At 39.1% G+C, this 13,671-nt stretch overlaps 1 protein-coding gene across 3 annotated transcripts in view; it reads right to left on the bottom strand.

Annotated features, from left to right (window-relative positions):
- Positions 1–13,671, bottom strand: part of dpf1 (D4, zinc and double PHD fingers family 1) — a 69,605-nt gene that overhangs the window by 55,092 nt on the left and 842 nt on the right. Inside the window, exon 2 of one of the 3 annotated variants that reach the window (XM_046863627.1) lies at positions 3,411–3,511. The exons of 1 other annotated variant lie outside the window; for it this stretch is intronic. In XM_046863627.1, the coding sequence (XP_046719583.1) occupies positions 3,411–3,436 (26 nt within the window). In that variant the 5' untranslated portion in view covers positions 3,437–3,511. Of the gene's footprint in view, positions 1–3,410; positions 3,512–4,836; positions 4,950–13,671 lie in introns of those variants that run through there. One more of the 3 variants, XM_046863628.1, reaches the window with a different exon arrangement.

Here is a 13,671-nt window from a genome sequence, read left to right as displayed (position 1 = left end):
AGGAAAAAACCACACCTTTAACGTAACCTTTAACCCAATCTCGTGATCTTACATTCAGGGTATATATGTGAAGTGATCTGCATATGAATTGCTGTAAATGATCCGGTTGGGAAAACGCTAGTGTGTTAAATATACAGACTCGGTTCTAAAATTAGCGGGAGTGTATTTAAGGGAGAGGTTATGGAAAGGCGATTCATTTTTCGATGTATATTCCCCTTACACTCTGGATAGACTTCTTCTGGATCATGATACCATCAGCACTCGATTACAGCATGAGTAATAGGCAATTTATATGCTAGTTTTTTTTTTAGGTGTGAGAAGAAAACTGGGAATCTGGAGGAAAAAGACAGCAAGGCTACTATACACTATTAAAGTTTAAATCCTAGACCTTCAACAGTACAACATACAATTAACTATATTATTATTATTCTTCAGCCTGATCGTCATCTCACATCTGAATGCGAACTTTCAAACAATGTACACAAATGTTACTAAGCCCCACACGTCAGGACAAAACAAGGATAAACAAAGGGAGGTTCTGAAAAATTCAACATGAAGCAAAATAAGGGGTGGAGTTTGGCTAAAATCAGAAGTTGGTGGTCAAATATTCAGGAGCATCAAAACTGAGGTCTTACAAGGCCTGGACCGTCTACACACCACACACACATACACACTGAGAGACACACAGAGAAAGAAAGATGCCCACACTACCAGTCTCATCAACTTGAATACATCTCTGCTATTGAAGAGGACAGGTGATAGTGCAGCGGAAGATGAACAATGATACAAGGCTCTAATAAACTGTCTGACGCCAAACACCTCACCAGCAATTAGTCTCAATTAACATGTTTTTTTTGTGTTTTTTTTTCTCTTCCTAATAGAATTCGAGGGCTCCCTCTAGAGGTGATGAATCACTGGAAGAGACAATTCTTCACTCTGATGAACAGTGCTGATCGCAAAAGGACAATAAAAAAATTAAAATAAATAAATAAAAACAGCTATGAGATATATATCAGTTAACAATAAGACCGGGATATAATTATTCATAAAAATGGCCATAATGTGATCGAAATATCTGCGTAAATGGAGTCATGGTGAGACATACTGTACAGGCAGAACAAAACAGAGGTCATACAAAACTGAAAAAATGATAATAATAATAATTAATAATAATAATAATAATAATAATAATAATAATAATAATAATAATACACTTCCAGGACTTCCCATGTTCATCACGTTTCTGCTGCAATGGTATTTTCAGTGCTCATGTTGTTTTATTCATTCATTCAATTTGTCATTCATTTATTTATCATCAGTAACCCATTAGGGTCACGATGGATTTGGAGCATATTCAGGCAACCCTGTGTATGTGGTGTGTCAATCACACTCGTTTCTGGGGGCAATTTAGTATGGTCATTCCACCCACCGCCATGTTTTCGGAATAACGATACCTGAGAAATATTCAGTATTAAACAGTAATACAAACAAATATATGCTGACGCTAGTAGCATAACAGTGTGTACACACGTGTACCGAATGCAACCCTTTTTACATGCGGAACATAGTTCCGGCGGACTGCAAGTTTGTTTAGTCTCCACCTCTCACTTTGAGCGCAGTGTCACTGTTTTGTTGTTATTATTAGGGCTGCCAAATGCTATTTTTCATGCAGCGCCTATTTCTGTTTGACCCTTTTTATTTAAAACAGTAATAAATAAATATAAAACCAATACAGAAATCTAATATATGGCCAAATATGAACATATATACATACATACATACATACATACATACATACATATATATGTACATTATATATGTAAACATTTATGAACATATTTGTAGTTCTATTGGTTGCTTGAGACAAATATTTACGTTTACATTTACATTTGCAGCATTTGGCAGATGTCCAGACCGACGCACAAAAGAGCTTTGAGTCTCTAGCAATGAATAAATCTACACTGGTACGATAGATTACAAACAATGTAAATCAGATTATAACTCTTGATTTTTACAAAGCAAACTTGGAAAGTGCTAATTTAAGTGTTTCAGGAAGAGGTCGCATAAAAATAGCCAGGGACTCCGCTGTTTGGACCTCTAGACGAAGTTCATTTCACCACTTCGGTGCCAGAACAGAGAAGAGCCTTGTAGTGTATAATATATATATATTATATATTATATATAATATATAATAAATTATATGTACGAACGTGAAAACCATGTTTTTTAAACTTACTTTGTAATATTTCCATATATATGTAAAAAACATATACTTTTAAATATTGTGTAACAGCATTCATGATATATTAAATTACAACATAATATATGAGATCCCTAATTTTGTGTTATGGAATTTGTTACTATGTGAAACTTGTGTCACGTAGATGTTCATGTAGAATTTACGCATTATGACTATTTAACATTAATACACTCCTTGTGTTGTGCTTATCTGCATCTCTGCTGTTGGATGTGGATCCGCCAAATGCATACATGTAAATGCACTGGAATGAAATTCAGGCTCTTCTTTGAATAGAAGCAAACAATCCAAATACGATATATTTAAAATGCTATAAAATAACTATTATTGTTTCAAAACAATGTGATAGATCCAACCTGATCAAATTACTTTCATTATTACCTGATTTGATGCAGTATATATATATATATATATATATATATATATATATATATATATATATATATATATATATATATATATATACAGTTTTATATATATATATATATATATATATAAAATACTGCCTCAGCAAGATTTGGATAAAAAAATGTGGAGATTTTATAAGATATTTTCTATTTTTAAAAATCAACTATTTTTATATTTCAATCAATCTTGATTTAATAAATATCTTAATTTTGACGTGACTGCAGTTATTGGTAGATTAACTATTTCCCGCCTTCTATAAAAACTATATATATATATATATATATATATATATATATATATATATATATATATATTACTGTTTCAGAAACCTCATCATTCCACATTTCTGCGTTTCTACCTTCTTTTTACTCCAGTTTGAGACTTTCACTCAATTACTGTGTTTTTTTTTTTTTTTTCCTTAAACTTAACTTTACTTGTGTAATTTCTTTGTTAAAAGGGTTGTTGTCTCCTTTTTCTCTCTTTTTAAAATTTATTTTAGATATGTGGAGTTTCGACTCCAGTTTGGGACACAATCACTCCAATCTAGTGTTTCAAGTTCCAGATCAGGAGAAAATTTACTTTCAAAATGTGAAAATAATGTTTAATGTTGCAATGTTACAGTTTACAGTGCAACGTTAATAAGAAACGAAAAACAATTTTATGTTTTGCATATCCGACTTTTACCCCCTGACTGTACCAAAATTTACCCGAACCATAACTTGAAATTGGAAAGACTGGTGCTTACTCATCTCTGACCTCTGGTGAGTCCATCAATGGATCCACTTCAGTTTGCCTACCAACCTGGCATTGGAGTGGAAGACGCTATCATCTTCCTCCTAAATCGGGCTGGAAAAGGCCGGGAGCACAGTAAGAGTCATGTTTTCTGACTGTTCTAGTGCTTTTAACAGCATCCAACCTGCGCTCCTGAGGGATAAGATGGTGTACATGGGAGTGGACCATCATCTGTCTAACTGGATATTGGACTACCTCACAGATCGACCACAATATGTGAGTCTGGCATGATTGTCTGCAACACTGGAGCCCCTCAGGGAACGGTTCTAGCCCCATTCCTCTTCACCGTCTACACTGCAGACTTCATGTTCAGCTCAGCAACCTGTCACCTGCAGAAGTTCTCTGATGACCCTGCCATCGTCGGTCTGATCACAGATAATGAGTACAGAGGGCTGATCCAGAACTTTGTGTGATTGGTGCCAACGGAGCTGCCTCCAGATAAATGCTGGGAAAACAAATAATCTATTACCAATGAACATTCAGGGGAAGGACATTGTGAGAGTGGACTCTTACAAATACCTGGGTGTTCATCTGAACAGCAAACTGGACTGGACAGATAATACTGAGGCAATTTATAAGAAAGGACAGAGCAGACTCTTTCTGCTGAGGAGACTAAGGTCTTTTGGAGTGCAGGGAGAGATACTGAAGACCTTTTTTGACTCTGTGGTGGCCTCAGCCATATTCTATTGTGGTGCACCAGCATCTCTACTGCAGACAGTAAGAGGCTGGACAAGTTGATCAGGAAGGCCAGCTCAGTCCTAGGGATTCCCCTGGACACTGTATAGGAGGTGGGAGAAAGGAGGATGGTAGCTAAACTATCATCATTGCTGGAGAACAACTCTCACCCCCTGTATGGAAGAGTTTCATCTCTGAGCAGCTTCTTCAGTGACAGACTGTTACATCCTAAGTGTCTGAAGGAGAGACACTGATGGTCTTTTTTCCCTGATGCTATTTGACTTTACAATCAGAGCTGCTCCTAGTGAACCAGTCACCAAAATACACACTGTTATTGTGTTTAACTGTGCAATAAAATTTTTTATGCAATAAATGTGCAATAATAATTTACATATGTTTGATAGTGTTTCCTATTCGTGGATTTTCTTCTTTTGTATTTATACATTGTGTTGTATATACTGTATTATGTTTCTACAATTTGTTATATATATTTGCACATTTTTTTTTCTTTGCTGCTGTAACACAGAAATTTCCCCACTGTGGGACAAATAAAGATATATCTTATCTTAAAAAACAGAGGTACGCACCGAACCATGAATTTTGTGTACCGTTACACCCCTAGCTAATACTGATTTATTTTATTCTAAAGCAAGTTATTAGCACCATAACCCATGTTTTAAACACAAACACTTCATGTATTTCACCTGCTTTGGGAATCTCCTGATTCGTTTCTGCTGCGTTTTTCTGCACTATAGTTCACATTGCCTTGGGTGGGTCAGTGGGGTGTCGGTGGTGGTGGTGGTGATGGGGGGGTGGTTGGAAGGATGGCATACAGGACTACTCTTCCATTGTCAGTTTGATTTGTTACCTACATAACCATGCAGTAAAATGGTTTAAACATAAAATGGTGTAAAAAATAAAAAGGAATACAACTGTACAAAAGTAGAATTTGCAATAAGAATAGAAACATTATTATAAAACTAGAAATCTACTGATGCAGATATGCACCTGTGTGATTTCATGTATGTAGAAGAGCATGCTTTCATACAGCGCTTTTCCCTAATGCGACGTTGCACGAGAAGCAGTTCGCGAGGAAGAACAATGATGTACTGGGTCATTTCGAGCCAATAGAAGGATATTAACACTGTAGCTGCACTTCACTGTCCTTGTAAGCTCCTTATTTTCCGGATTTTCACTTGAAGAGTGCAAAAAAACTTCATAGAGTCTGTGGCACTCACCACTCAATATGCATTTAAATATTTAATGTTTCGTTCTATAAAGAGGTTCGGCATTCGAGTACGAATTTCACTGCTCGACTGTAAAACCTGACCGGATTAAAACCGCCCGTTCACTAAAATCCGCAGCCGGCGATGGCAACCCCGAGTGAGTGTGTTCAGTCTAGCTGCGGTTTTAGTAAATGCTGATGGCCTCCTGAGCTTTTCTATAACACTGCTAGCAGTCAGAAGGGCACACTGCACCCCCATCCCCCATCTATAACTGGAGACTGCCCTTTGCAATTCTCATACACTCCCTCTATTCTTCGCCCATCACCTCTACCCCTCCCTCTCATTGGATCCCCAGCCAAATCAGCTCATTTCATTTCTTTTCCATTTCTCTCTTCTTTTTTTTTCCAATGCAGTGAGCGCACCTCTATGGATTTCATATTAATATAATACTGTCTATAGTGCTGTGTATAGTATTTCGGAAGCCTTTCGGTCCCCACTAAGATATTAAAGCATGCCCACACACACACACACACACACACACACACACACACACACACACACACACACACACAGTGCATAGAGCTTCCATCCTTCAATTCTTCTATCCAAGTCTTCTTCAGTCGCTATTATATCATCAGTGTAGACTATATTAAAAAAGCAAACGTGTACACAACACAACACAATGTACACTTGTGCACTTGCGTACAGGATTTGCGGAATTTGTATTCCTGGAAAAAAAGGTTTTTCGCCTCCAGCTTTCTCATTAAGGACATCGATCTGCGGCACGATTTCCTTAAAGCCGCTCCGTGACAGCGTCGTTTGTTAATTGCGCTATAAAATTTACATTAAAAAAAAAAATAATAATGGCGGCTGGTTGTTTTTAGACGGCGATCAGAATGCCTGCCCGTTTTAAAGCCGATATGAAAAAAACAAAAACAAAAGAAAAACACGTGCGTATACCGTATTAGTACCGTATTATTGAAGCTATGAACCCGAAACTGTTCAGTTATTACCTTTTATTTGTTTTCTTTTTATAAAGAATTTACAAATTTTGGGATACATTTTAAAAAACTCTGGAACACTATATAACTGTTGATTATACATCAGGGTGCCAAAACTTTGAGATCTTGTTCTCTACGCTACAGCAGGCTGAACGTGCAAAAACATGAATATGCGTGAATATGGACTTGAGAGAGAAAAAGGGGTGGGAGATTATTGGACATCAAATGCTCATTGTTGATTGGCTACAGACAGGCAACAGAACAGACAACACAGGACTGAATTACACATTACAGACAAAAGTTTGTGAACACTTCACTCTTCTGGGAAGATGTTCCACACACACTCATTTTGGAGTGAGTTTGTAGAGGTTTGTGCTCATTTAAAACTCCCTTAGCTCCAACTCCCAATGTCCATATACTTTGAGACTTGCAACACATCAGACATCTTGGAAAACTTTTTTTTTAAGCTTTCTTGAAAAATATCATGTGGTGTACGAAGCCAGTTTAACAAATAGGGTGGTAGAAAACAGTCGGTCTGCCTAAATGTGCTAAAACCTCACTAGCTAAGTGCGATTTTGAGTTTGTGATTAGATACCAGCTGTCAGAACATCCTGCCTTCCACATCGAAATCAAATTCTTTAAAGGGTTGTGCTTTATGACAACATAATTTCGATATTGTGATAAACGACAGGCGCATGCATGTTAGTATTGTAGTACGGCGATATACGTAGTTTTAATACACTTTTATGTTTTGTTAGAACAATTACAAACCCTGTTCACAAATTTCACTTATTCATTTAACTGGATTTTCTTTTTATTATTACCAATTGGATTCTTTACACTAGTTTTACATATTTTTTAAATAAACAATATCTCACAAAAGTAAGTACACCCCTCACATTTCTGCTCCCATTTTAGTATATCTTCTCAAGGGACAATACTAAGTATTAGTAGTCAAGTCAAGTTTATTTATATAGACTTCACAACAGACTTTGTCTCAAAGCAGCTTTACAGAAATCAACAGTCAAGGTGAATGGTGTGTATTTATCCCTGATGAGCAGCCATGGCGACTGTGGCAAGGAAAAACTCCCTTAGATGTTATGAGGAAGAAACCTTGAGAGGAACCAGACTCAAAAGGGGAACCCATCCTAGTCAACATACAGCCATTATTGTCAAAATATCTGGCAACAAAAATGAGTACACACTAAGTGAATACAGCTGTTTGTCATGTTACCATGCAAAGTCCTATTCGTCATGTTCATGTTTTTGTCTGCTTGACAGGACCATACAAATTTATGTATCTTGTTTTAGAGCAGTTAAAATTTGCTGCTTTGAGAACAATTCTCTGGATGTTCAACATGGACCTCATGGTAAAGACTCACTAAGGTTTTGAGAATCTCCACAAAGATGGCCGAGGCTGTAAGAAGATTGGTTACACTGTGAAACTGAGTTACACTACAGTGGCTGGGGTCATACAGAGGTTTCCCAAGATGGGTTCCACTCAGAACAGACCTCGCAAGGGTCCATCAAAGAAGTTGATCCTTGTGCTGTGTGTCAGGTGCAGAAGATGGTTTAAAAAAACTTACACATGAGTGCTGCCAGCATTGCTTTAGAGGCTGCAAAAGCAGAGGATCCGCTTGTTAGTGCTCACACCATACGCCACACACTGTAACAAATCGGTTTGCAGGCCGTCGTCCCAGAAGGAGCTCACAAGAAAGCCTGCAAACAGTTTACTGAAGACGACCCGTCCAAGAGCATGAATTACTGGATCCAAGTCCTTTGGTCTGATGAGACTAAGATAAACCTGTTTGGCTTAGATGGTGTCCAGCATGTGTGGTGACACCCTGGTGAGGAGCACCAAAAAAATTGTGTCTTGTCTACTGACAAGCGTGGTAGTGGTGGCACAATGGTCTGGGGCTGCATGAGTGCTGCTGGTGCTGCGGTTCATTGAGGGAAATGGTTTAAACATGTACTGTGACATTCTGAAGCAGAACATGATGCGCTCCTTTTAGAAACTGGGTCGAATGGCAGTTTTCCAACATGATTAACGTCCCAAAACACGCCGCCAAGATGACAACTGCCTTGCTGAGGTAGCTAAAGGTGAAGGTAATGGAGTGGCCAAGTATATCTCCAGACCAGAACTTTATTAAGCACCTGTGGGGATCCTCAAGTGGAAGGTGGAGAAGCGCCATGTGTCTAACATCCAGCAGCTGAGTGATGTCATTATGGAGGAGTGGAAGAGGATCCCAGCAACAACCTGTACAGCTCCGGTGAATTCCATGCCCAGGAGGATTAGGGCAGTGCTACATAACAATGGTGCTCACACAACATACTGACACTTTGGACACAGTTTTGACATGTTTACTTAGGGTGTACTCACTTTTGTCGCCAGTTTTTGAGCCAGTAATGGCTGTATGTTGAGTTATGTTTAGAGGACAGTAAATCTGTACTGCTATACAAGCTGCACATTGACTCCTCTAAAATATATCCAGGTTTAATTTCTATAGTATTGTCCCTTAAGAAAATTACCCTAAAATAGTAGCTGAAATGTGAGGGGTGTACTTACTTTTTATATACAAAAGTATTGGGACACCTGACCTTTCCAGCTATATGTGGTTCTTTCCCAAACTGTTACACACAATTGTACAGGATGTACCTCTGAATGATGAATGCTAAACTGCTTCAGCAAAACAATGCTCCTGTGCACAAATGCCAGCTCCATGAAGATATGGTTTACATTAGTTGGAGTGGAAGATCTTAAATGGCCTGCTATAGAGCTTTGACCTCCACCCTATTGAATACGTTTGAAATGAATTGGAATGCTGACGGCACCCGGGGCTCCTCACCTCACCCACCTGATTTTACCAACACAATAGTGGCTGAGAGAACAAAACATGACAAAAACACTCCAAAATGTAGTGGAACATCTTCTCAGAAGAGTGAACAACAAATGGGGACAATATGTTGAATGGGATTTTCGAAAATCACATAATAATCTTATCCTCAGATGTCTACAAACCTTTGTCCTTGCTTACCAGCCAGAGCAGAATTAATGTGTCTGATCAAACAATTGTCTTCATGGTGGCTTGTTGAACAAGTGGAAATGTGGACGGAGTACAAATGGGTTTAACAACCATTTCAGCTGTCATCACACAGTGAGGTTATACTGTAATTATATTCATTGTCTGCTATACCCTGGTTCTCAAAGTGGGGTCCAGGCCACCTCAGAGGTCCATATAGAATAGGCAAGGGGTCTGTAATTGGTTTCTATTTGTTACAGTAAGTAATACATACTAAAGCTTCTTGTAATAAGCATCCAAAGGATCTATTGGCAATTTTATTGGAAAAAATGAATAATTCCAGAATAAAAATACTTAACAGCACCAATAAATTGCTTAACACAACATTAACGCTTTAAACTGAGGCAAAGTTTCAGAACTATACTACTATACTTATATACTACTATACTATATCTTGAGTTTTAGCATGTCCCATCAGCCTTCAGATCATTTTGCTCCTCAGGCCGGCATTCAGGCCGCTTTCCTCATGTCTTTGTTTCATTCTGGCAAATCTCAGTCTTTCCCCAGCCATTTCTGGCCTCTTTTAGAAGGCCATGCTTACTGATCCCCCGTGAAAATGGCTGGTGGGACTGCTTCGTCAGAGGCGAGATGAATATTTCTTCCTTCGGCACTTTAATAATGAAGGCCTGGGGAGAGGGTCCATCCACCTAATAACAGCCAAAGTGGAGAAGCCATAAATCTTCGAATGGACCTGCACACGGTGCTCTGCATTGCTGTACAGCTCTGATTCAGACTAATACACGTACACACACCATACCTCGCTGTAACACACACGATCAGTTCACCATGATAGTGAAAATATGCCGTGCAAGTACATAATGAGGAGCATATTGTTTTGAGGCTGCTGCTGAACGAACAGGAGCAGCTGTTAAATTGCGCTGAATAAATATATTTACTGTATTTTTTTATTTTATATATATATATATATATATATAAAATATATCAACGCCTTGGGTGGTTCCATGAAATTCCAGAGTAAGAACGGGAGCTTTGAGGATGGATTTGGACTGTAGTTAATGTCAACAGTCTGCTACATTGACTCAGGACTACAATTTGTTTCTGATCACCATCACTGTACCCCGCAACATCGTTTATCTGTAATAAATGGACAGTCGGTGCAACCCAGATGAGGATGGTTTCCCTCTTGAGTCTGGTTCCTCTCAAGGTTTCTTCCTTATGCCGTCTCGGGGAGTTTTTCCTCACCACATTTGCCATGGGCTGCTCATCAGGGACAAACTTACACTTATAAAGAACATATTCACTTTTAATCACCACATTATCTGTGTAAAGCTGCTTTGAGACAATGTTTATTGGTAAAAGCGCAATACAAATAAAAATGAATTGAATTGAATAGATGTAGATGCATGTAAAAAAAAGTCCACAGAAATTAGATCATTATGTTATACACGTCTGCACGTGCATCTTTTTTGGTATGTCTTACCATGGATTCTTTTAGACATTTAAAAACAGAAATTTTAGGCATTGGTATTAGGCTGAGGCTGATTTCTTTCTAGACCAGAGTGTAGGTGCATCGATCTATTAGAGGCACTCCAGTGATGAAACAGATTTGATCTCCATTTGTGCTGATCATTTCCAGCCCGATTTGCTGATGGGTGACATGTAGTAAATGCTGGATTCTTTATACTTCTACATGTTTTTTGCTGCTGGAGGAGACATTGTCCAGTCAAAATCCAAATAATGCAAAATTACAAAAAGGTTTGTGTCTGGAAGCGGAATCGCTTCCCATACATTTTTTACATTTACATTTGGCACACACAACTATGCCAGGTTCGGGGCCTTGCTCAGGGGCCCTGATGTGGCAGTTTGGAGTGGTCAGGATTTGAAATCATGACCTTTCGGATCCAAAGTCCAATGTCTTAAGCACTTAGCTAATACCTTCCCTCTAAACCGAGGAACCATTATTTTCACCCTTGTGATATGTGATGCATCTCTAACAAATCATTAAGTAGCTACTGATTAATATTAGATATTCGATTTGGTTGGATCAGGTTTCAAACATACCCACCGAGTTACACTGGACCACCATGAATTCCAACATGACGTTTCTCCCCTCCCTCTGTACCTTAGCATCCAGTGAATGTTGTGCCCCCGTACCCTTTACACGATCCTTTTTAAGAGAATCGGCAACTTTCAGCAACACATCCGCTGCCGTCGAGGAACTCAAGTCGCCAGCGTGTGTGGCCTACTGACGAGGAAGGTTCTCCACGAGGTACCTTTAACACCGGCGCAATGAATGACAGCCAGATAGGTAGGTAGCTTTAGAGAAATAGGTCATCGAGCTAAAAATACATCCCCCCGCACTTTCTTTCTATCTCGCTTCGTTCTGAAGACAAAGAATATCAGACTGGAAATGAAAACGACTGATGGATTGGACGGCCCATCAGCATCTCCAGATGAGGTTACACAAACAAATAAGGGAAGGGAGGGGGAAGGGATAAATGAAAAGGACGGGTAACGGGCTAGAGAGCACTTGATGCCCTTTCACGGAGTTGCAGAATATAGAAATCCTATTCATCATATCACTGATGCAAAGGCAGAAGAACTCTTAGAGTCAACTGCTTCAGATAAAATGATGTGAGTCGGGGGGTATAACGGAAGCCAGGACCCTTTAGGAAAATATACTGCTACAACAAAGAAGGAAACAGATTAAGGACAGCAATCGAGTGCAAAGTCCCTATGAAATGCTGCCAATTTTTGGGGGAGACGCGTGTTAACGCATCATCGGACAACCACTCAGGAACCGGTTCATCTCGTTGTTTGGAAACAACCAGATCTATTATACTAACTGGACCCTTTTCAAGAAAGGAAGGGCAAATTTTTTGACCCGATCACCCAAGGGCTGATTTTAAACAAGTATGCGAGAGTCAGCCATGAAACAGCACCCCCTGGAGCAAGGAAGGTTATGGGACTTGCTCACGCGCCCACTAGTGGTGGCTTGGTGAAACTTGGGCTTCAACATCCAACCTTCATTAACACAAGCCTTCATTGGTTTCTTATTTAAAATAAATAGTCTGCATTTCCAGTAAATAAACAGGAGATGATCATTTATAAAGTCTAAAGTTATAGATCTTTTAGTAACCTAGAGTTTATAAGCAGGTTGAATCTGGATTTTAGTCTGGACCCCTTCCCAGATGTAGTCTCGCCCCTTGCTCTTATAATAAGCTTCGCTCTTCTGGGAAAGCTTTCCACTCGATTTTAGAGCATGGCTGACAGGATTAGTGTTTATTCAGTAAAAAGAGTGTCAGTTAAAACAGGTACTAAGGTCAGGTGAGGACGTTCGGGGCTGAGTCGATGTTGAGCCCGATCTAAATGCACTGAAAATGTCTTAATAGAGGCGATTTTGTGGAACATTGTGATGATGAAACAATTTTGACTTCTAAGTTCTTGGTTCTCCAAAGACATTCTGGACAATTGTGGTGTCCAACTTTGTGGAGAACATATAAGGAAGAAGCACGTTAGTGTCCTGGTCATCGTCAACCAAAACACTGTACACATTGAATAAGGTGCTGATGGTGCACCGTTGAGGTTTCCATTCCAACAACAAAAAAGGTGACGAGAAAGGATTATTTTAGAGCCTGGATCATATCAAAAGTACATGAGTGTTAACAACATAGTGGAATCCCAGTACCAGCTGTAGCAGGATCCCAGGTTTTGTCCCAGTACTTTTGCTCCTATGGGAAAAGTGCTTCAAAAATATACAACACACCAAGACATGACTTGATGCTGAGGTACTGCCATTGTTTATCCCAGGACATGAACATTACAAATCAAACATTTCCGACCACCTGACCTTCATCAGAATTAGAATCAGAGTCAGAAGATCCCACATACACAATTTTCGCTTCACTCGAACTGGAGATCCAAACCAGTTTCAGCAGGACGATGTCTCCGAACACAAAAACGAGCTCTATAAAGACAAGCGTCCATCACCGAGCCTTGACTTCAAACCCCAATGGAACATCTATCATCAGGAAATCTACTAAAAAACCTTCTGAGATGTGTGGAACTTACTGGAAACTGGGAATAACTAATATGGATGTTCCAATCAGGTGTATCAGCGAACCTTACGGACATGGAATTTTTTTATTCTTTACAGAAAAACAAATAGGTTCCTCGAAATGTTCTTCAGTCTCTGGACAGATAGAAAGATCTCACAAAAGCGTGCAGGCTGAATGAAAAGAATGACACTCTTTCTCTCTCTCTCTCTCTCT

This window comes from Silurus meridionalis, chromosome 12, assembly GCF_014805685.1.
Source record: "Silurus meridionalis isolate SWU-2019-XX chromosome 12, ASM1480568v1, whole genome shotgun sequence".
In the NCBI taxonomy this organism is placed as follows: Eukaryota; Metazoa; Chordata; class Actinopteri; order Siluriformes; family Siluridae; genus Silurus; species Silurus meridionalis.
The sequence above is the reverse complement of the archived record's forward strand: the minus strand, read 5'-3'. Positions and strand labels throughout refer to the sequence as shown.